The sequence below is a fragment of the Pseudochaenichthys georgianus genome, unplaced genomic scaffold (genome assembly GCF_902827115.2).
Source record: "Pseudochaenichthys georgianus unplaced genomic scaffold, fPseGeo1.2 scaffold_425_arrow_ctg1, whole genome shotgun sequence".
Lineage (NCBI taxonomy): Eukaryota > Metazoa > Chordata > Actinopteri > Perciformes > Channichthyidae > Pseudochaenichthys > Pseudochaenichthys georgianus.
Window position 1 is genome coordinate 81,754 of NW_027262990.1, and position 25,218 is coordinate 106,971.

The following is a 25,218-nucleotide window of genomic DNA, read 5'->3' on the forward strand; positions in this document are numbered from 1 at the left end:
TGTGTGTGTGTGTGTGTGTGTGTGTGTGTGTGTGTGTGTGTGTGTGTGTGTGTGTGTGTGTGTGTGTTTACTTTAAATGATAACACAGCTCTTCAGGCATTCATTTTGGTGTTTGTGTGTGTGTGTGTGTGTTTGTGTGTGTGTTGCCTAGCATTACTATACTTGTGGGGACATAAATCTGTTTACACAGTCACGTGTGGGGACTCACTTCCCTTATGGGGACAACATGGAGGTCCCCATGGGGGGATCATTAATTTTAGGGTGAAGACTTGGTTAAGGTTAGGATAAGTCTCCAGGAAATGCATGTAAGTCAATGTAATGTCCCCTGAAGTGATGTATACATGGTGTGTGTGTGTGTGTGTGTGTGTGTGTGTGTGTGTGTGTGTGTGTGTGTGTGTGTGTGTGTGTGTGTGTGTGTGTGTGTGTGTGTGTGTGTGTGTGTGTGTGTGTGTGTGTGTGTGTGTGTGTCTAGTGGAGAAGACCTTGATATTAGAGTAAACACATTAATTGTGGTGTGTGTGTGTGTTTATTTTTTTATTTTAAATGATAACACAGCTCTTCAGGTATTCATTGTGGTGTGTGTGTGTGTGTGTGTGTGTGTGTGTGTGTGTGTGTGTGTGTGTGTGTGTGTGTGTGTGTGTGTGTGTGTGTGTGTGTGTGTGTGTGTGTGTGTGTGTGTAGAGTGTCTAAATACCTTGATATTAGAGTAAACACGGTAGCAAACACTCTTACTGAATATCATGTGCATAGGTGGTCATTCTAACAATAAAATAAATTAAATATGTAATAAGTTTAACTTCATGCATTGAAATATGAATGATGGGCAGTTTTTGTTTCATAGCTTTATGATTATAACATTATATGCACTTTGCAGAAAATATAGCAAACAAAAAACATATTTCTCATTTCATTTAATTTCAAACCTTTATTTAACCAGATTGGTCCCATTGAGATCATAGATCTCTTTTTTCTAACATATTTCAGACTCCCTTTTGTCTTCTGGTCAAATCTGACTCATTCCTACGTGTTTTTATGTCGGAAAAATGGCTTTTTGTCAGCTAATTGCTGCAAAAATAACATGTTTTATTGAACAGTATAGAAACATTTGGGTCTTCCGATGTCAATTTCATAAAAATCAATCAAGAATATTTGCCTTTTATTAAATAAAAAATGTGGTTTGGTTTTGTGAAAACGATGTTGATTTAAAATGTTCTTAAAACAAAGATTTTGGAGGTGATTTTTTACTTTATGCTTCATAAAAAGTCAGATTGGGAGGACAAGACAACGGTTAACCGTATGGAAGAAGAAGAATAACAAATGGGGTATAAATAGGTATATATTTTATATTTAAAATATAAAAACAAAGTGTGAAACATTTTGACATTGCGAGAGGAAAAAGTCGTTCAAGCTTTAATCAAGTTTGTTTTCCTAACTTTACTTTTCTTGAGGTCAACGATTACCTGTTCCATTTCTTATCTTCACTTATCACTTATGTGTGTGCTGCCTTATCAAAGTGTAATGCTAAAATGTTAGTGCATTTGTATAAAAGAGGATGCGAAGCTGTGTGTAGGCACTAAAGTCTTTGGAGTCATACGGTGAGTTTACTGCACTTTATGGCTGCTGCAGTATTTCAGTTTCAGTGTTTCTGTGAAGTGATTTTTTGGTGAAATAACCTCCTTTTCTTGCAGTTGATAGCCAAGCCGTGAAAATGCAGCGTGCCTTTGTTCTGTGTGCCGTGGTGGCGCTGTCCGAGTGCTTCTTCCAGTAAGTCCTTCCTTTCTAAAATATATACCTGTATCTCGAAAGAAAATATTATTTTAAGTAAAGGCAGATTGGTCCATGTTGTTTTGTAAAATACTGACATGGGTAGTGTCCAGAGGTGGGAAGTAACTAAGTACATTTACTCAAGTACTGCACTTAAGTACAATGTTGATGCTACTTGTGCTTCTACTCCACTACAGTTCAGAGGTAAATGGTGTACTTGTACTCCACTACATGTAGTTAATACCTTTAGTTACTTCACAGATCTGGATGAATGATGTGAAATCTAATCAAGTGTTAAATCAGACTTAAGTTCCACCTGGAGTAAATCCACAAGCTACCCTGCAGTCTACAAAGTACTTCAGACTAGCTGCTCCTTCACCAGCTTTGAGAACACTTTCATGATCAATCATTATAAAACATATCATATATATTATTCTGAAATGGACCAATCTGCACAACGACTACTTTTACTGTCACTACTTTCACTATATTTTGATGAGAATACTTTCTACTTTCACTTGAGGAACATTTTGAATGCAGGACTTTGACTGTAACAGAGTATTCCTACACTCTGGTACTTCTACTTTTACTCAAGTACAAGATCTGAGTACTTCTACTTTTACTCAAGTACAAGACCTGAGTACTTCTACTTTTACTCAAGAACAAGATCTGAGTACTTTTACTTTTACTCAAGTACAGGATCTGAGTACTTCTCCCACCTCTGGTAGTGGCGTAGTTTGGACCCAAACGCAGGACAAAGGAATGTATAACAGAACATACTTTTATTTGTTTCTTGGTCTAGACAAGGCAAAGCAAACCAGAACATAACTTCTTCAAAACGGCAAACAACAATAAGAACAACATTAAACAGAAAAGCAGGACTTAATACAAGCAAAACTAAAGGTGCCAGTGTTTGCAGAGCTAATGGGGAACAACTTGGACTAATAACGGCAGGAAATTCTAACAAAATTGGGCGGGAAAACCCACATATCTAGATTACAAGATAACAAATTGGCAGTCCATTAAATTCAATTGAAAACAAGATTGTTAACGTTGACGATGAAGGAAACATGCAAAAACCTCGTAGAAAACAAAATGAAAGTGTCCCCAGTTGGTGCATTGCAGAGTTCATGTATATCGACTTCTTGCACAATGTGTATTTTTGTATTTTATCATGGTTGGAGGAGCTCAGGTCAGAAGAATTTCATTGCCATTTCTACACTGCTATAGCTTTGTGCATATGATAATAAAACCTGTCATGGAAAACCAAATGAAAGTGTCTCCACTTGGTTTTTCGCAGGGTTCCTCTGGAGAAGGGTAAGACAGCGAGGGAGAACCTGGAAGAGCAAGGTCTTTGGGAGGAATACCGTCTCAAATACCCGTACAACCCCATGGTCAAGTTTGACGATAGCTTTGCTGTCGGCGACGAGTCCATGACCAATGACGCTGATGTGAGTAACAGCTGCTGAAGATTTAAAGGTCACCTATTATGTAGACAAAATCCACTTTTTCCTTTTCTGTGGAAAGAGACTCTGAAAGTTTCAGGAACAAAGATTGTCTCTCTTTTTGATCCATTTCTATAAAAACCTGTCTGAAAATGAGCTGATCAGATTTTGGCCACTTTATGATGTCATAACGATGTGTTGTCTTGTGTAACCATTAGCCAATCAGCAACCAAGGTAACCAAGGTAACCCCCCCCCCCCCTTATCACCTGAATCTCCTCCTAGAGCACCATTGAGTTCTTTGTAACCAAATGTCTCTCAGAGGGGCGTGGGGAGGGGCTTCTTATTTTCATCTGAAGTAACAGACAGAGAATCAGCACTTTGGAAACAGGGCTGAAACAGAGGGGATTATGGGTAATGCTGCAATGATCTGTTTGGTGTTCCAGCCAATCAGAGACAGGTTCTGTATATACCTGAGACCTGTGATATGTTGATGAGAAACAGGATAATAGGGGACCTTTAACAGATGAACTTTGATAAAGAAAGCTAAGGTTCCCATTGTGTCCTCTTCCTCTCCAGATGGCTTACTATGGCATCATCTCCATCGGGACCCCTCCTCAATCCTTCAAGGTCATCTTCGACACCGGATCCTCCAACCTGTGGATTCCCTCGATCTACTGCAACAGCCGTGCCTGCAGTACGTAAAACACTTCATCTATTACTAGCGTCTATTTAATGGTAATAACAGGATCACACAAAAGGCCGATGCATCTCAGATGCGCACAACGATCCATGTGGAAACATTATGGCCTTTTAAGCTGATAAATATTGAAAAAAGGAAGGACCAGATGAAACCTAAATCCATTGAGTAGTGGAAAAAGTGATCTGACAGTCCTTAAAGACGTGTAGAGAGAGTAGGGTTGTGATTAGGCATCCAGAGTGAGTAGTTAGGGTGAGACCTAACTCTGTAGGAAAGCCGAACCTCAAAGCATTTGGTTGAAATATTAGGCTTGTATTTGGGCAATGGGTTAGGAGGTAAGCTATGCATAGTTAAAACTAGGAACACAAATGAATCCAATTACCAGTGAATTTCCCCTAAAAAAAGTCAATAAAATGATGAGAATATCTCATCGTCAATTTTATCTCGTAAATTGACGGCTCATATCTCTTATACCTGTTTCAGGTTACAGTTTTAAGAACAGCACTAAACAGAAAAGCAGGACTTAATACAAGCGGAAGTGCTGTTGTTTGCAGGGCGAATGGGGAAATTGTTAAACTAATAACTCCAGGAAAGTCAAACAAAACAGGCGGGAAAACCCACAAAGACAGGAAGTCAAAACAGACATGGGGAATAAAGTTTCAAAATAAAACACGAAAACCAAGATCTTGACAAACATGAGACGTAATCTCATCAGTGGAAATCTCCGTTTACTTATTCCAGTATCTAGATTACAAGATTAATATTCCATTAATAAATTAAATGGAAAAAAATAAATCAAGATTACTAACTGTTTTTTTTCAATTGCTTTACTTTGCACTCACTGCAAAATATGTTATTGTCAATAAACACCTAATCAGCAAACATTTAACAATTATTTTTAGTCTTTACATCTGTTCTTTCTAGACAACCACGACCAGTTTAACCCCGGTAGTCTTTAGAGATGTTTTAGTAGAGAGTATGATTGTGATTAGGCATCCAGAGCGAGTTGTTTAATCCAAGATCTGCAAAGGAAAGATTGTAAATTCCCGTTATTTTACCACTTTAATGTCCACAATTGTTCTTGTTATTATACAGCCCTTATCTCTGATATTCTGAGGAAGTTGTTGTTAGGGTGGTTTGAAAGCCTAGATTGCAGATCATAGGTTAACTGTGGCAGTCCATTAAACTAGATTGAAAACAAGAGGTCAAGACTTTTTAATTATGCCATTTGCTTTAAAAAAAAATCACAAATATACACTTTATCAGACAAGCATTGTTAATATGTTTGTCCTACATCTGTTCTTTCTAGACAACCACGATAAGTTTAACCCCAGCACCAGCAGCACCTTCAGAAATAACGGCCATGCTCTCAGGATCCAGTACGGCACCGGCAGCATGACCGGATTCCTGGGATACGACACTGTGACCGTAAGAAAATAAAGAAATTACTAACACTATATATTCGAAAATGGCTTCACAGTTCACATGTTTAACGATGAAGGTACACTGAATATCTGTTGGGCTGAAGTGTCCTATTTATGTGTTGCACAACCTTTTTTACTTGATTATCAGAGGTGGGAAGTAGTGGAGTACAAATACTTTGTTACTGTACCGTACTTTTCGGACTATAAAGCGCACCTGCATATAAGCCGCAGCAGCTAAATTGTCCGTCTGTCTTGCTCTCGTTCTGTCTCTCGGTTCCACTTTTACTTTGGCGCGCTACCTGTCTCACTCTTTTCCGGCCTCCAGCTTTTCCTGCTGGAGCCCGCCGCTTAAAGGTGGCGGGCGCGGACCGGTCATAGAGCCCATAGAGTTAAAGGTGGTTAATTTTACCTGTAAAATCCATAGATTTAGGAGGTTCCTGAGTGGCCGTTAGCTGGACAAAAAAAATGGGGAAAAAAGTCGCGGCTTATAGTCCGAAAAGTACGGTACTTAAAGGTGGGGTAGGTAAGTTTGAGAAACAGGCTCGAGATACACTTTTTGTTATATTCCATGGAATGCTCTTAACATCCCGATAGAAATGAATATCTGAAGTGCTTTGACAAAAAATCCATTGAAAAATGTCCTCTGTGGAAGCCGTAGTACTGTAAAAAAGCACAAACAATCATCTGAGCCGGCTAAAGTAACTGGATGGCCTACCTGCCTGTCAGCCTTCCATCTGGGCACAAACTTATCTCGTGCCCTCATTGGTCATGTGCGCGTTTGTGTGTGTTGGAGGAGGGGCTCTGTGAGGAAGTGGCAGATTTTCTCCAGTCGTGTATTATCAAATTCTAGCGCACTCGAGCTGGTTTCTCCAAAATTACCCACCCCACCTTTAAGTACTTTTGTCTGGTATCAATACTTTACTCCACTACTTATTTTTCTGACGATTTTTTATTGTGTGCCTATTGATCTGAACACGATCCGTGTATCCATCACTTCCTGGTCTTCTCTAAAGAAGAGGGACCAATGGAAACGTTGTCGTGTTGCCGTTGTTCAGCATGGAAACATTCATTAGCTAACAATGACATTATTGTTCTATTGATATAAAGGGAGGTCAGGTACTCTTTAAAACAGCTGCTAGTTATGGGTACTTTTTACTGAAGTACACTTCAAAGCCTCTTTACTTTTACTTGAGTAAAGAAGTTTAGTCAGTACTTCTACTTTCACCAGAGTATGTTTAAACACGAGTATCTGTACTTCTACTTGAGTAAAGGATGTCTGTACTTTTGCCATCTCTGTTGATTAGCTAAATAAAATGATCCTGTTGTAATTTAAGAGTGTTTTGAATCCCTGTGTTCTGTGTTTCTCAGGTGGGTGGACTCGCTGTGAAGAACCAGATCATCGGCCTGAGTGAGACTGAAGCTCCCTTCATGCAGTACATGCGCGCTGACGGTATCCTCGGCCTGGCGTACCCTCGCCTGTCTGCATCCGGCGCTACACCCGTCTTCGACAACATGATGAGTGAGAATCTGGTCAACAAGGACATGTTCTCCGTGTACCTGAGCTCGTAAGCACATAAATAACTTTGTATCATCCAATCAAGAGGACTAATGCAGGAATGAGTCTTAAAACCATTGAATAAGTCAGCTTTAACCACTTCTTGTTCCCTCGTCTTGAAGTTGTTTTTAATGTTTTTTGGTTGGAAAGGATTTTCACGTTTTGTTCTACGACATAAAATACATCAGTAAATACCCCAGTGGTGGATTTAAAAATGGCGTTTGCTAACAAGTGTCTAAATAAGACGACTAAACTTCATCACACCCAACATTAGCCAACGTTAGCTTATTGATATAGCCTTACATTAGCTTTTGTCTTCATAAAGTGTTGTTAATATGTGGAGATTATCTCTCAAAACATGTCATTATCAAAAACATGTTATCCTATTTTCTGCAATATTCCAAAATTGCCATTAGCTTTTTGTTGAGGGATGCTAACTTGCGATGCTAACTTCCAAGTCACAAAAAGACATCATCCCTGCACCGCTCTATACTGAGATAGCAACTGATTTCTAGACAATTTTTCATTTTCAAAATGTATTTTTTATCATTTATTCTACTATTTCAACAATTATACAGTTTATACATCCGAAAAATAAACAAAATGAGTAATACAGAGGTAGCCCTCCTGTTAGTTAAAAAAAGATAATTCCGTAATTAAATACGCAAGCAGATAAACAAAGTTCTACCCATACATATGTACACATATACATACACATAGATCTGTAAAGTAACTAAAGGTATTAAATACATGTAGTGGAGTAAAAGTACACAATTTACCTCTGAATTGTAGTGGAGTAGAAGTAGAAAGTAGCATTACATTGAAATAGTCAAGTACAGTAAATTACCTCCAAGTTGTATTTAAGTACAGTACTTGAGTTAATGTACTTAGTTACTTCCCACTTCTGCATCTATGAAAGGTAATAAAAGGATCACAAAATATAAATAAAATGAAAATAAAATAATAAAGTAAACAAAATAAAACAATTAATTAATGATGTTCTCTCCTGTCTTTGCAGTGACACTCAGCAAGGCAGTGTGGTGACCTTTGGTGGCATTGACCCCAACCATTATTCTGGTTCCATCACCTGGATCCCCCTCTCCCGCGAGCTGTACTGGCAGATCACAGTGGACAGGTGAAGAAACAAAAACACAGCATTACAAATCCTCCAGAAATCTCTAAACGTGTTCTGATGCATGCTGTTCTGTTTCTCTTTCAGTGTTACTGTCAATGGTGAGGTTGTGGCCTGTAATGGCGGCTGCCAGGCTATCGTTGATACAGGTACTTCTCTGATTGTCGGACCTCAGAGCAGCATCAGCAACATCAACAGCAAAGTGGGAGCTACCAACAACAACGGAGACGTAAGTGCCCAAATGTTAAAGGATATTCCCGCAGCTTCTTGTTGTTGAAAGAACGGTACAAAAAACGTAACTCTTTCCTCCATTTTTCTTTTGCTTCAGTACATGGTCAACTGCAACAGCATTGCCCAATTGCCTGATGTGATCTTCCACATCCACGGAGAGACCTTCACAATCCCAGGCACTGGCTACGTCCGCGGGGTAAGATGTTCTGCTTGTCTGCCAGATACTTTACCTTAGTGATGCAGGAATGAGTCCTAAAACCCAGTAATGCTGACTCATTTCTGGATTTTAGGACTAATTTCTGCACCACTATCCTCCCCGTCTCAGAGTAAATGGTGTTTTGAACGTGTTTATGGTTGTTAGCCTGAAATAAGAAGGTCTGTGGTTAACACAAGATGAAGAGATTTTAATTTTACGACATAAAATACGTCAGTAAATACCCCACTGGTGAATTAAAAAAATGGTGGATGCTAACAAACGTCCACCCGCCTTTAGCTTAGTGGAGGTGACGTGAAGTCATGTGACCGTGCTGTAGTTCCTTTATAGCCCAACATTAGCCTCCTTTAGCTTAGCGGTGGTGACGTGAAGTCATGTGACCGTTCTGTAGTTCCTTTATAGCCCAACATTAGCCTCCTTTAGCTTAGCGGTGTTGACGTGAAGTCATGTGACCGTGCTGTAGTTCCTTTATAGCCCAACGTTAGCCGCCTTTAGCTTAGCGGTGGTGACGTGAAGTCATGTGACCGTGCTGTAGTTCCTTTATAGTCCAACATTAGCCTCCTTTAGCTTAGCGGTGGTGACGTGAAGTCATGTGACCGTTCTGTAGTTCCTTTATAGCCCAACATTAGCCTCCTTTAGCTTAGCGGTGTTGACGTGAAGTAATGTGACCGTGCTGTAGTTCCTTTATAGCCCAACGTTAGCCGCCTTTAGCTTAGCGGTGGTGACGTGAAGTCATGTGACCGTGCTGTAGTTCCTTTATAGCCCAACGTTAGCCGCCTTTAGCTTAGCGGTGGTGATGTGAAGTCATGTGACCGTGCTGTAGTTCCTTTATAGCCCAACATTAGCCACCTTTAGCTTAGCGGTGGTGACGTGAAGTCATGTGACCGTGCTGTAGTTTATCTAATGGAAAGAAACCATTGGCTTTTTGTTGAGGGAACCAGGGAGATGCTAGTTTCTAGGTTGGCGTACAGAAATACATCCTCCCTGCACTATTTTGTCCCCCTCCATCTGAAACTCTTCTCTTTACACAGTCTCAGTCCTATGGCTGCCGTACTGGATTCGGTAACGGAGGAGACAACCTGTGGATCCTGGGAGACGTCTTCATCAGACAGTACTACGCCATCTTCAGCAGAGCCCAGAACATGGTGGGTCTGGCCACGGCTAGATGAAAAACCTGGAGTCATACCAACATCTTTAAATCAATCACATGTGTTTTATAGCAAATCTTTTCCCTGGCCGAAATATGATTATATTTCCTCATATCCAATAAAGAGAGTTCAATCTAATTGACTGGTGTTTTTCTAAAATGTACAATAAATAAACATGACACCCACTTTTAAGTGAAGACATAGACACATGAATATTTGATGATATGCATTTGATTTTAAGATTATTTAAAGGTGTGTTTGCCTTTATTTGACCGATGGCAGGTTATAAATGAGGGATGGAAAGAGGTATGACATGCAAATCATTTACTGGAATCAAACTTTGGACAAGAAGCTTAATGTTTGATTCAACAATCACCAATCAGTCAATGAGTCACAAAGATTTAGGTTGACAGTAAAGTTTGAAGCTTACAAAAACCTGTATTTATTAAGAGACCAAATCTTGGTTTTGGTCAATAACTTTGTCTGACCAGTGGCGAGCCGTGACTTTTATACCTGCGGCTGTCTTTTTGGTGTCCACTAAATAAAGGATTGCTATACTTTCAGACCCCTCGCCTCCCAGCTTTTTGTTGCAGCCCAAGAGCCGGGTTGTAACATATGGGGCAGGGCCGGCCCTAGACTTTTAGGGGCCCTAAGCGAGATTTGGCTTGGGGGCCCCCCTCACTCTAGCGCGTTCTCACTACACACAACACGGAACCAACTTTTGTTTTAAGATGTGTTATCTGTGTGTGATTTTTCTAGCGTCCAGGAGAGAAGTTTAAAAAAGGAGACTAAATGGAGTCTCTGAAAAGGTTCAAATTGGTACTTTAATTAATAAAAAGCGTGGTGATGTCACAAACAGAATATAGTCCGAACAGAAATACAGCTGTGATCACTGGCTCTGGTCGTGAAGAAGAGAGAGCCCGTTGGCTCAGGTTGGTTGAATATATATCCTCTGCTGGCTCCTCCCTGCGGGCCGGCTCTCAACATCCGTTGTTACGCATATCAGAGGATAAAGACATTGTACATTCAATATATATCTAAACACGCCTTTTCTCTTCCTTAACTCTTTCATGACTTTTCATTTAACACATTCTAAACGCTGTAATCAATACTCCTAAAAATACAGCAAATACTTCACAGCAGTTTGGTTTCCGGTTGGTCTGAATGTTGTCACATTCTAACCACATCTGTAAACAATAACGTAATCAAATAAACTGTACTTTATCCAACAATAATAATATCTCGACGTCTATAGTTGTAGTGTTGAAATCAGTAGGTTTCGATGTGCAACATCATATCATATTGGTGCTAAATTCACCTCTATAGTAAATGGTATATTAGCCTCATGCTAACCGGAGATGAAGGATTTTCAGAATAAAAGCTTAACAAGTTCTTGTGCACAAGAACTTCTGGTTTTTCAGTGTAAAACAGCAATTAAACTGACTGTGTGTTTAAGGTGCACTATGCTCTCAAAACATTGATTTTAATTTCTAACAGATGTTAGCATAAAGACACATTTTGTTTAAATAAGCATGTGAATATCGTGGACCTAATCTCCTCTAGGGGGGTCCGGGGGCATGCTCCCCCGGGAAGATTGTTTTTTAAATATTGAAGTTAAAAGCATCAATCTGGTGCATTAAGAGATCTATGGATACATCTCTCAACACCCATATGAAACAGAACTGTAAACAGATTTTTCTTTATGGATATTTTACAAATCCCTCCCCTTTTAAACTGTATTCTTGTTTTACTGTCATATAGTATTTCATAACTGTTATTCATGTATTCTCTCTGGCTCTCCATCTCATAATGTTCACATAGAAACTAGCTGCCAATAGGAATATCATTCAGAAGAATTATAATTTCATGCAAAACTCTGTCACAAAAAGAGGTTGAACATTTAAATTCAGGTGTTGTTATGGCAACGTCAGTGGCCAAACAGCCACATTTACTGCTGCAAATATGTTCAAACATGCTGTCGACACGTAAAGCAGTTGCATGCCACCATTTCAGCTGACTTTTCCTCAGAAATACTGTCACATAACATCCATATATTTCGGTGCTAAGTTGATGCTTAGCTAAGCTAACTATGAAACACACACTGACAGGACTCCGGATCAACTGGTACTGTAAGGTAGCTTCTAGCTTCATGTCGAACAGTAAGTCAACATTTCCCAGAGAGCTTTCTTTGAAATCATCAGGTAGCGCTAAAAAATATTACATTTAGATTGTATGACAAAGTGTTTATTTAATATATCTGGCTAGTTATAGCTACTTGCTAACGGTTTAGCTTACCAGCGCGATTCAAAGTAACGTCAACCTAGCTGTAATTTATGCGTTGCTTACACGTTCGCATGACTTGGAAGTTTACTGACATTGACATGCCTTGTTTATCTGGCTCAAGTGGGGCTCTGGGGTTATTGTATCAGAACAAAATGTCTTATGTCCATCTTAAAAAACTCTGAGTCCGACTGACAGTTTATTTGAAACATTGTCACAGCTCACAGGATAGGTACCTGTCAGCCAATAAGACAGATGTTTATTTCCATTCAACTCTCTGGTTGGTCTGGTATCTTGCCTCTGTTGCATTCACTGAACACGGGAAATTACATTAGCCGCTTTCACACAAAGTACTTTGCCGTACTTAGTTCTCAGCACTTAGTACCGCCATGGAAGTAAGTACAGATCGCGTTCACACCGGAATAAGTTCCCTGAGGGAAGATTACGCAAATGAAGCCGCTGACATCACTTTTTCTTCTTCTGCTTTGGGTTTACTGGCAGGCCTCAAACAACTTTGCGGCGTATACTGCCATCCAGAGTCCCCGTCCGGAAGTCCCCGGAGTTGGGGACTGGCTTCAGTAGAAGCTGCTGGGACTCCCAGCAGCTTCTACTGAAGCCTTCCGAGTAAATCGCCAGAACGCCGACACCTCCTCATCTCCACCGCTCCCATGTTTTCTTTTGTGTTGTCATAAGTTATTCTCTCTGCGTTGGTGCACGGGGTTAATGCTAATAATGCTAATGCCAGCAAATACAATGGCGGCTTCACAAAACTTTTCAGAGTTTTTCGGGGCGTGGTTTGCAATTCGCCCAGCCAATCGAAATTGGTCCTTTTTTCTCCCCAGGATATTACCACCTCTCTAGCAGGAACCAGAGCCGTTTCTTCCCATATGCCCCTAGTGGCCCCGTGGCCACTAGGGGCCCCCCAAGCTGAAAGTATTTATTTATTTATTATTATTTTTTTATTAATCCGAAAAACAAATTTTTTTTAATTCATAGACACAAAAATGAACAAAATTAGTAGAAGCGGGAGGGCTGAAGCATAGCTTGTGGAAAGTAGCCCTCCCGTGCATCATCCTAATACAGCGGCATTATTGCATCAAAAACTTATCGAAATGAAGGAGTGCAAAAAAATAAAGAAAACAGGAGAAAAAATTTACAAAAACAATAAATGCATATATATATATACGAAAACTAGATATAGGGTCATTTTCTGCACATGTCAATAGCAGTTTCAACTATGGTAAGGGAGCGACGTTTGGTCAGTGTCCGTGGCGTGCAGTTGTGACGCTCCTAGGCTCCTTCAGCTTCATAAAGGGACGCAAATAGCTCTCAACTGATTGCAATGTATTCCCATCTGCGGTGGGATTTGACGCTCATGGAAGCACGGCATTCGTTTGTGTCGGCTGCCCTTAAAGGCAATGTGAGCGTCCATTCTCATTGGATAACGGAGAATTGTACACCCGGAAGTAAGTATTCCCCTTACTGTCGATTGATTTTACAGTGATATCTGCACTACTCATCGACTAAAAAACACCAGATTATCCTTGTTAATTACACAACATTGATTGGTTTAAATTGTGTGCAATGCTTTCGTATTTTTCCCCTTCGATTCGGAGAAATTAATATTTTTCGGAGTAAAGGATGGCAGAAGACACTACACTACCCAGAATCCCCAGCTATCGTTTGGACTACACCATGTGCTCTGTTTGACAAACCCTGTGATAGTCCTCAAGCTCTGTGATTGGAGAGTGTGCTCCGAGGGTTAAGCCGAGCCTCGAACAGCACCTGCAATGGGATGGAACCACGGCAGACTGTCCAAAACTGGATTTGAACGGGTCCACCGCGTCCCCCCTCCCCCACCCCGTCCCCAGAACTACACATGCTGGCTATTCTGTTTCGCAACATGTTCTCTATCTATGGCACGTCTCTGCTGGGAGTTGTAGTTTTAAAAGACGTTTTCGTATTTCCCATAATGAGAAGTTGCCAGTATTAAACTGTGTACATCCCTGGAGGTTTAGGGGACAGGAAACACTCAAATTTAAAACATATAATTAATAAATGGGTGAAAATTGCTTGTGCCCATAATGGGCAGCATTAATATATATACCCACATGCCAGCTAAGGTCAGAAGAGCTTTATTTAACAGCTGCTCTTATGTTTGTGACCCCTGTTGTTAATTGATAACATTACATTACATTACATTAATTGATAAGCCTGAAACATGCACTTGTCAAGGTTCAGAGGCACATTGTGGGAGTCCCAGCAGCTTCTACTGAAGCCAGTCCCCAACTCCGGGGACTTCCGGACCAGGACTTCGGGTGGCAGTATACACCGTGAAGTTGTTTGCGGCCTGCCAGTAAACCCAAAGCAGAAGAAGAAGAAGTGACGTCAGCGGCTTCATTTGCATAATCTTCCCTCAGGGAACTTATTCCGGTGTGAACGCGATCTGTACTTACTTCCATGGGGGTACTAAGTGCTGAGCACTAAGTACGGCAAAGTACTTGGTGTGAAAGCGGCTAATGTAATTTCCCGTGTTCAGTTAATGCAACAGAGGCAGGATACCAGACCAACCAGAGAGTTGAATGGAAATAAACATCTGTCTTATTGGCTGACAGGTACCTATCCTGTGAGCTGTGACAATGTTTCAAATAAACTGTCAGTCGGACTCAGAGTTTTTTAAGATGGACATAAGACATTTTGTTCTGATACAATAACCCCAGAGCCCCACTTGAGCCAGATAAACAAGGCATGTCAATGTCAGTAAACTTCCAAGTCATGCGAACATGTAAGCAACGCATAAATTACAGCTAGGTTGACGTTACTTTGAATCACGCTGGTAAGCTAAACCTTTAGCAAGTAGCTATAACTAGCCAGATATATTAAATAAACACTTTGTCATACAATCTAAATGTAATATTTGTTAGCGCTACCTGATGATTTCAAAGAAAGCTCTCTGGGAAATGTTGACTTACTGTTCAACATGAAGCTAGAAGCTACCTTACAGTACACAGTTGATCCGGAGTCCTGTCAGTTTGTGTTTCATAGTTAGCTTAGCTAAGCATCAACTTAGCACTGAAATATATGGATGTTATGTGACAGTATTTCTGAGGAAAAGTCAGCTGAAATGGTGGCATGCCACTGCTTTACGTGTCGACAGCATGTTTGAACATATTTGCAGCAGTACATGAGGCTGTTTGGCCACTGACGTTGCCATAACAACACCTGCATTTAAATATTCAACCTCTTTTTGTGACAGAGTTTTGCATGAAATTATAATTCTTCTGAATGATATTCCTATTGGCAGCTAGTTTCTATATGAACATTATGAGATGGATAGCCAGAGAGAATACATGAATAACAGTTATGAAATACTATATGACAGTAAAACAAGAATACAGTTTAAAAGGGGAGTGATTTGTAAAATATCCATAAAGAAAAATCTGTTTACAGTTCTGTTTCATATGGGTGTTGAGAGATGTATCACAGATGCTTTTAACTTCAATATTTAAAAAACAATCTTCCCAGGGGAGCATGCCCCCAGACCCCCCTAGAGGCGGTTTGGTCCACGATATTCACATTCTTATTTAAACAAAATGTGTCTTTATGCTAACATCTTAAGACAAAAGCTGGTTCCGTGTTGTGTGTAGTGAGAACGCGCTAGAGTGAGGGGGGGCCCCCAAGCCAAAGCTTGCTTAGGGCCCCTAAAAGTCTAGGGCCGGCCCTGCCCCATATGTTACAACCCGGCTCTTGGGCTGCAACAAAAAGCTGGGAGGCGAGGGGTCTGAAAGTATAGCAATCCTTTATTTAGTGGACACCAAAAAGACAGCCGCAGGTATAAAAGTCATGGCTCGCCACTGGTCAGACAAAGTTATTGACCAAAACCAAGATGTAGTCTCTTAATAAATACAGGTTTGTGTAAGCTTCAAACTTTACTGTCAACCTAAATCTTTGTGACTCATTGACTGATTGGTGATTGTTTAATCAAACAATAAGCTTCTTGTCCAAAGTTTGATTCCAGGCTTAGTAAATGATTTGCATGTCATACCTCTTTCCATCCCTCATTTATAACCTGTCATCGGTCAAATAAAGGCAAACACACCTTTAAATAATCTTAAAATCAAATGCATATCATCAAATATTCATGTGTCTATGTCTTCACATAAAAGTGTGTGTCATATTTATTTATTGTACATGTTAGAAAAACACCAGTCAATTAGATTGAACTCTCTTTATTGGATATGAGGAAATATAATCATATTTCGGACAGGGAAAAGATTTGCGTCTCAGGCATTTTGTAAATCCTACTATAAAACACATGTGATTGATTTAAAGATGTTGGTAGGAGTGACTCCAGGTTTCTCATTTAGCCTTGGCCAGACCCACCATGTTCTGGGCTCTGCTGAAGATGGCGTAGTACTGTCTGATGAAGACGTCTCCCAGGATCCACAGGTTGTCTCCTCCGTTACCGAAGCCAGTACGGCAGCCATAGGACTGAGACTGTGGAAAGAGAAGAGTTTCAGATGGAGGGGGACAAAATAGTGCAGGGAGGATGTATTTATGTACGCCAACCTAGAAACTAGCATCTCCCTGGTTCCCTTAACACAAAGCCAATGGTTTCTTTCCATTAGATAAACTACAGCACGGTCACATGACTTCACGTCACCACCGCTAAGCTAAAGGTGGCTAATGTTGGGCTATAAAGGAACTACAGCACGCTCACATGACTTCACGTCACCACCTCTAAGCTAAAGGTGGCTAATGTTGGGCTATAAAGGAACTACAGCACGCTCACATGACTTCACGTCACCACCGCTAAGCTAAAGGTGGCTAATGTTGGGCTATAAAGGAACTACAGCACGGTCACATGACTTCACTTCACCACCGCTAAGCTTAAGGAGGCTAATGTTGGGCTATAAAGGAACTACAGCACGGTCACATGACTTCACGTCACCACCGCTAAGCTAAAGGTGGCTAATGTTGGGCTATAAAGGAACTACAGCACGGTCACATGACTTCACTTCACCACCGCTAAGCTTAAGGAGGCTAATGTTGGGCCATAAAGGAACTACAGCACGGTAACATGACTTCACCACCGCTAAGCTAAAGGAGGCTAATGTTGGGCTATAAAGGAACTACAGCACGCTCACATGACTTCACATCACCACCGCTAAGCTTAAGGAGGCTAATGTTGGGCTATAAAGGAACTACAGCACGGTCACATGACTTCACCACCGCTAAGCTAAAGGCGGCTAATGTTGGGCTATAAAGGAACTACAGCACGGTCACATGACTTCACGTCACCACCGCTAAGCTAAAGGAGGCTAATCTTGGGCTCTAAGGGAACTACAGCACGGTCACATGACTTCACGTCTCCACCGCTAAGCTAAAGTTGGCTAATATTAGGTTATAAAGGAACTACAGCAAGGTTACATGACTTCACGTCACCACCGCTAAGCTAAAGGCGGGTGGACGTGATGACGTTTAGTCGTCTCATTTAGACACTTGTTAGCATCCACCATTTTTTTAATTCACCAGTGGGGTATTTACTGACGTATTTTATGTCGTAAAATAAAAATCTCTTCATCTTGTGTTAACCACAAACCTTCTTATTTCAGGCTAACAACCATAAACACGTTCAAAACACCATTTACTCTGAGACGGGGAGGATATTGATGCAGAAATTAGTTCTAAAATCCAGAAATGAGTCAGCATTACTGGGTTTTAGGACTCATTCCTGCATCACTAAGGTAAAGTATCCGGCAGGCAAGCAGAACATCTTACCCCGCGGACGTAGCCAGAGCCTGGGATTGTGAAGGTCTCTCCGTGGATGTGGAAGATCACATCAGGCAATTGGGCAATGCTGTTGCAGTTGACCATGTACTGAAGCAAAAGAAAAATGGAGGAAAGAGTTACGTTTTTTGTACCGTTCTTTCAACAACAAGAAGCTGCGGGAATATCCTTTAACATTTGGGCACTTACGTCTCCGTTGTTGTTGGTAGCTCCCACTTTGCTGTTGATGTTGCTGATGCTGCTCTGAGGTCCGACAATCAGAGAAGTACCTGTATCAACGATAGCCTGGCAGCCGCCATTACAGGCCACAACCTCACCATTGACAGTAACACTGAAAGAGAAACAGAACAGCATGCATCAGAACACGTTTAGAGAGTTCTGGAGGATTTGTAATGCTGTGTTTTTGTTTCTTTACCTGTCCACTGTGATCTGCCAGTACAGCTCGCGGGAGAGGGGGATCCAGGTGATGGAACCAGAATAATGGTTGGGGTCAATGCCACCAAAGGTCACCACACTGCCTTGCTGAGTGTCACTGCAAAGACAGGAGAGAACATCATTAATTAATTGTTTTATTTTGTTTACTTTATTATTTTATTTTCATTTTATTTATATTTTGTGATCCTTTTATTACCTTTCATAGATGCAAAGGTGGGAAGTAACTAAGTAGATTAACTCAAGTACTGTACTTAAATGCAACTTGGAGGTACTTTACTTTACTTGAGTCTTTCAATTTAATGCTACTTTCTACTCCACTACATGTATGTAATACCTTTAGTTACTTTACATATCTTTGTGTATGTATATGTGTACATATGTATGGGTAGAATTTTGTTTATCTGCGTCCGTATTTAATTACGGAATTATCTTTTTTTAACAAACAGGAGGGCTACCTCTGTATTACTCATTTTTTTTGTTTTTCGGATGTACAAACTGTTGAATTGTTGAAATAGTAGAATAAATGATAAAAAATTAATTTAAAAAATGAAAAATTGTGTAGAAATCAGTTGCTATCTCAGTATATAGTAATGTATGTGCTTACGTGCTCAGGTACACGGAGAACATGTCCTTGTTGACCAGATTCTCACTCATCATGTTGTCGAAGACGGGTGTAGCGCCGGATGCAGACAGGCGAGGGTACGCCAGGCCGAGGATACCGTCAGCGCGCATGTACTGCATGAAGGGAGCTTCAGTCTGACTCAGGCCGATGATCTGGTTCTTCACAGCGAGTCCACCCACCTGAGAAACACAGAACACAGGGATTAAAAACACTCTTAAATTACAACAGGATCATTTGATTTAGCTAATCAACAGAGGTGGCAAAAGTACAGACATCCTTTACTCAAGTAGAAGTACAGATACTCGTGTTTAAAAATACAAGTAGAAGTACTGACTAAACGTTGTTACTCAAGTCAAAGTAAAGAGGCTTTGAAATGTACAGTAAAAAGTACCCATAACTAGCAGCTGTTTTAAAGAGTACCTGACCTCCCTTTATATTAATAGAACAATAATGTCATTGTTAGCTAATGAATGTTTCCATGCTGAACAACGGCAACATGACAACGTTTCCATTGGTCCCTCTTCTTTAGAGAAGACCAGGAAGTGATGGATACACGGAGCGTGTTCAAATCAATAAGCACGCAATAAAAAATCGTCAGAAAAATAAGTAGTGGAGTAAATTATTGATACCAGAAAAATGTACTTAAAAGGTGGGGTAGGTAATTTTGGAGAAACCAGCTCGAGTGCGCTAGAATGTGAAAATACACGACCGGAGAAAATCTGCCACTTCCTCACAGAGCCCCTCCTCCAACACACACGAACGCGCACATTACCAATGAGGGCACGAGGTAAGTTTGTGCACAGATGGAAGGCTGACAGGCAGGTAGGCCATCCAGTTACTTTAGCCGGCTCAGATGATTGGTCGTGCTTTTTACAGTACCACGGCTTCCACAGAGGACATTTTTCAATGGATTTTTTGTCAAAGCACTTCAGATATTCATTTCTATCGGGATGTTAAGAGCATTCCATGGCATATAACAAAAAGTGTATCTCGAGCCGGTTTCTCAAACTTACCTACCCCACCTTTAAGTACAGTAACAAAGTATTTGTACTCCTCCACTACTTCCCACCTCTGCTAATCAAGTAAAAAAGGTTGTGCAACACATAAATAGGACACTTCAGCCCAACAGATATTCAGTGTACCTTCATCGTTAAACATGTGAACTGTGAACCCATTTTTGAATATATAGTGTTAGTAATTTCTTTATTTTCTTACGGTCACAGTGTCGTATCCCAGGAATCCGGTCATGCTGCCGGTGCCGTACTGGATCCTGAGAGTATGGCCGTTATTTCTGAAGGTGCTGCTGGTGCTGGGGTTAAACTTATCGTGGTTGTCTAGAAAGAACAGATGTAGGACAAACATATTAACAATGCTTGTCTGATAAAGTGTATATTTGTGATTTTTTTTTTAAAGCAAATGGCATAATTGAAAAGTCTTGACCTCTTGTTTTCAATCTAGTTTAATGGACTGCCACTATTAACCTATGATCTGCAATCTAGACTTTCAAACCACCCTAACAACAACTTCCTCAGAACATCAGAGATAAGGGCTGTATAATAACAAGAAAAAATGTGGACATTAAAGTGGTAAAATAACGGGAATTTACAATCTTTCCTTTGCAGATCTTGGACTAAACAACTCGCTCTGGATGCCTAATCACAATCATACTCTCTACTAAAACATATCTAAAGACTACCGGGGTTACACTGGTCGTGGTTGTCTAGAAAGAACAGATGTAAAGACTAAAAATAATTGTTAAATATTTGCTGATTAGGTGTTTATTGACAATAACATATTTTGCAGTGAGTGCAAAGTAATGCAATTGAAAAAAAACAGTTAGTAATCTTGATTTATTTGTTTCCATTTAATATATTAATGGAATATTAATCTTGTAATCTAGATACTGGAATAAGTAAATGGAGATTTCCACTGATGAGATTACATCTCATGTTTGTCAAGATCTTGGTTTTCGTGTTTTATTTTGAAACTTTATTCCCCATGTCTGTTTTGACTTCCTGTCTTTGTGGGTTTTCCCGCCTGTTTTGTTTGACTTTCCTGGAGTTATTAGTTTAACATTTTCCCCATTCGCCCTGCACACAACAGCACTTCCGCTTGTATTAAGTCCTGCTTTTCTGTTTAGTGCTGTTCGTAAAGTTGTAACCTGAAACAGTTATAAGAGATATGAGCCGTCAATATACGAGATAAAATTGAAGATGAGATATTCTCATCATTGTATTGACTTTTTTTAGGGGAAATTCAATGGTAATTGGATTCATTTGTGTTCCTAGTTGTAACTATGCATAGCTTACCTCCTAACCCAGTGTTTCTCAAACTTTTTCATACCAAGGACCACTTAACCAATAAAAAAACACTCGCGGACCACCTGACTCCACAAATATCCAAAATCACATCGTTTTTCTAGAACAGATTACAAATGCCCTGAAAGTGGTACAAACAAGTTCAAAATGTGTGATGAAGGTGTTGCCCTGGGCTATATCATGCAATTAAAAATGAAACTTAAGCTTGTTCCTTTGCGGAGATATTCCCGTGAGAGTGCGGAAAACTTAAATTCATTTATTTATTTCAAATGTGAAATTTTACCAATATACTCACGGACCACTTGGGGGCGCTCACGGACCACCAGTGGTCCGCGGACCACTGTCCTAACCCATTGCCAGAATACAAGCCTAATATTTCAACCAAATGCTTTGAGGTTCGGCTTTCCTACAGAGTTAGGTCTCACCCTAACTACTCACTCTGGATGCCTAATCACACCCATACTCTCTCTACACTTCTTTAAGGACTGTCAGATCACTTTTTCCACTGCTCAATGGATTTAGGTTTCATCTGGTCCTTCCTTTTTTCAATATTTATCAGCTTAAAAGGCCATAATGTTTCCACATGGATCGTTGTGCGCATCTGAGATGCATCGGCCTTTTGTGTGATCCTGTTATTACCATTAAATAGATGCTAGTAATAGATGAAGAGTTTTACGTACTGCAGGCACGGCTGTTGCAGTAAATGGAGGGAATCCACAGGTTGGAGGATCCGGTGTCGAAGATGACCTTGAAGGATTGAGGAGGGGTCCCGATGGAGATGATGCCATAGTAAGCCATCTGGAGAGGAAGAGGACACAATGGGAACCTTAGCTTTCTTTATCAAAGTTCATCTGTTAAAGGTCCCCTATTATCCTGTTTCTCATCAATATATCACAGGTCTCAGATATATACAGAACCTGTCTCTGATTGGCTGGAACACCAAACAGATCATTGCACCATTACCCATAATCCCCTCTGTTTCAACCCTGTTTCCAAAGTGCTGATTCTCTGTCTGTTACTTCAGATGAAAACAAGGAGCCCCTCCCCACGCCCCTCTGAGAGACATTTGGTTACAAAGAACTCAATGGAGCTCTAGAGGAGATTCAGGTGATAAGGGGGGGGGGGGGGTTACCTTGGTTGGTGATTGGCAAATGGTTACACAAGACAAAACATCGTTATGACATCACAAAGTGGCCAAAATCTCATCGATCAATCAATCAATCAATCAATCAACATCAATCAAGGACTACCTATGTTGCAAATGTATTATCCTTTCAATTTACACACAGCATCTATTGCACGTCTGTCCGTCCTGGGAGAGGGATCCCTCTTCTGTTGCTCTCCCTGAGGTTTCTCCCATTTTTCCCTTTAAACTGTGGGTTTTCTCCGGAAGTTTTTCCTTGTACGATGTGAGGGTCTGAGGACAGAGGGTCTAAGGACAGAGGGTCTAAGGACAGAGGGTGTCGTATTGTCATACTGATATTCTGTACAACTGTGAAGTCCACTGAGACAAATGTAACATTTGTGATATTGGGCTATATAAATAAACATTGATTGATTGATTGATTGATTGATTGATTGATTGATTGATTGATTGATTGATTGATTGATTGATAAAAGTGGATTTTATCTACATAATAGGTGACCTTTAAATCTTCAGCAGCTGTTACTCACATCAGCGTCATTGGTCATGGACTCGTCGCCGACAGCAAAGCTATCGTCAAACTTGACCATGGGGTTGTACGGGTATTTGAGACGGTATTCCTCCCAAAGACCTTGCTCTTCCAGGTTCTCCCTCGCTGTCTTACCCTTCTCCAGAGGAACCCTGCGAAAAACCAAGGGGAGACACTTTCATTTGGTTTTCTACGAGGTTTTTGCCTATTTCCTTCATCGTCAACGTTAACAATCTTGTTTTCAATTGAATTTAATGGACTCCAATTGTTTATCTTGTAATCTAGATAAGTGGGTTTTCCCGCCTATTTTGTTAGAATTTCCCGCCGTTATTAGTCCAAGTTGTTCCCCATTAGCTCTGCAAACACTGGCACCTTTAGTTTTGCTTGTATTAAGTCCTGCTTTTCTGTTTAATGTTGTTCTTATTGTTGTTTGTCGTTTTGAGGAAGTTATGTTCTGGTTTGCTTTGCCTTGTCTAGACCAAGAAATAAATACAAGTATTTTCTGTTATACGTTCCTTTGTCCTGCGTTTGGGTCCAAACTACGCCACTACCAGAGGTGGGAGAAGTACTCAGATCCTGTACTTGAGTAATAGTAGAAGTACTCAGGTCTTGTACTTGTGTAAAATTAGAAGTACTCAGATCTTGTACTTGGGTAAAAGTAGAAGTAGTCAGATCTTGTACTTGAGTAATAGTAGAAGTACTCAGATATTGTACTTGAGTAATAGTAGAAGTACTCAGGTCTTGTACTTGAGTAATAGTAGAAGAACTCAAGAAAAGTATTCTCATCAAAATATAGTGAAAGACAGTAAAAGTAGTCGTTGTGCAGATTGGTCCATTTCAGAATAATATATATGATATGTTTTATAATGAATGATCATGAAAGTGTTCTCAAAGCTGGTGAATGTGCAGCTAGTTTGAATGACTTTGTATTCTGCAGGGTAGCTGGTGGATTTACTCCAGGTGGAACTAAAGTCTGATTTAACACTTGATTATATTTCGCATCATTCATCCAGATATGTGAAGTAACTAAAGGTATTAACTACATGTAGTGGAGTACAAGTACACCATGTACCTCTGAACTGTGGTGGAGTAGAAGTACAAGTAGCATCAACATTGTACTTATGTACAGTACTTGAGTAAATGTACTTAGTTACTTCCCACCTCTGGACACTACCCATGTCAGTATTTTACAAAAAAACATGGACCAATCTGCCATTACTTAAAATAATATTTTCTTTCGAGATACACGTATATATTTTAGAAAGGAAGGACTTACTGGAAGAAGCACTCGGACAGCGCCACCACGGCACACAGAACAAAGGCACGCTGCATTTTCACGGCTTGGCTATCAACTGCAAGAAAAGGAGGTTATTTCACCAAAAAATCACTTCACAGAAACACTGAAACTGAAATACTGCAGCAGCCATAAAGTGCAGTAAACTCACCGTATGACTCCAAAGACTTTAGTGCCTACACACAGCTTCGCATCCTCTTTTATACAAATGCACTAACATTTTAGCATTACACTTTGATAAGGCAGCACGCACATAAGTGATAAGTGAAGATAAGAAATGGAACAGGTAATCGTTGACCTCAAGAAAAGTAAAGTTAGGAAAACAAACTTTGATTAAAGCTTGCACAACGTTTTCCTCTCGCAATGTCAAAAGGTGATGCAAATAAAACTAAGATGCAATTGTACTACATATTAAACTGTTTCACACTTTGTTTTTATAAAATATATACCTATTTATACCCCATTTGTTATTATTCTCAGAGAAAAAAATTATTCTCAGAAAAATAAATGAAAAGAAAATAATTATCTCAGTACACCGTCACCGTGATAAGTATGTTTAATTCATTTTGTTAATATGCCTAGATTGCCTACTCTCAAAGTCATGTATTATATTATTGAGACAATAATATAATACATTAACCGTGCTTTACCTGAACCTCATCATGACACTAGAGAGGACGGCAGGGTTAGGCGCGTTCACACCGGAGTACTTTTCCCCGTACTTTTCCCGTTTAGTTCCGTTAGTGCCTGGAATTTTGTGTTCACACCAAATAGAGTACTTAGTTCCGAGAACTTTTACCCCCATGTTTAGTGCCTGTCAGGGCCGTTTCTAGCTTTTTGGGGGCCCTATGTAAGATGCCGTTTGGGGGCCCTAGTTTTGACAGTTTTTTAACTACAATGGGGGGGATTCCGAAGCCTTCAAAGGTCCCATGTCATGGCCATTTCCACTGATCATAATTCCATTGTTGAGGTCTACTAGAATAGATTTATATTGTGCAATTTTCCAAAATCACTTTGGTTTCTCAAACAGCATCTCTGTAAACGACGTGTATTCACTGAATTTCACTCTCTGCCTTTAACGGCTCGTTGTAGCTCCAATAGCTCCAGCCCCCTCCCTCCCTGTGAGCATAGTGTGCTCTCATTGGTCGGGACGTTGTGAATCGCGCTAAGCTCCGTGGAGGTGTGGTTTACTTGT

At 40.3% G+C, this 25,218-nt stretch overlaps 2 protein-coding genes across 2 annotated transcripts; one reads left to right on the plus strand and one right to left on the minus strand.

Moving 5' to 3' along the window:
• The first annotated feature begins 1,708 nt into the window (after positions 1 to 1,708).
• LOC117442410 (pepsin A-like) lies at positions 1,709 to 9,632 on the plus strand. Its single transcript, XM_034078414.1, has 9 exons — positions 1,709 to 1,764; positions 3,065 to 3,215; positions 3,787 to 3,904; positions 5,217 to 5,335; positions 6,700 to 6,896; positions 7,905 to 8,021; positions 8,106 to 8,247; positions 8,347 to 8,445; positions 9,495 to 9,632. The coding sequence occupies exons 1-9, from the start codon at positions 1,709 to 1,711 to the stop codon at positions 9,630 to 9,632; spliced, it is 1,137 nt and encodes a 378-aa protein (XP_033934305.1).
• A 6,618-nt stretch (positions 9,633 to 16,250) lies between these two features.
• Positions 16,251 to 24,061, minus strand: LOC117442408 (pepsin A-like). The gene is made up of 9 exons (XM_034078411.1): positions 24,006 to 24,061; positions 22,731 to 22,881; positions 21,737 to 21,854; positions 19,954 to 20,072; positions 18,721 to 18,917; positions 18,097 to 18,213; positions 17,871 to 18,012; positions 17,673 to 17,771; positions 16,251 to 16,388 (listed from the first exon to the last, which is right to left on the minus strand). Exons 1-9 carry the CDS (start codon positions 24,059 to 24,061, stop codon positions 16,251 to 16,253), a joined length of 1,137 nt encoding a protein of 378 aa, XP_033934302.1.
• Positions 24,062 to 25,218: the final 1,157 nt, after the last annotated feature.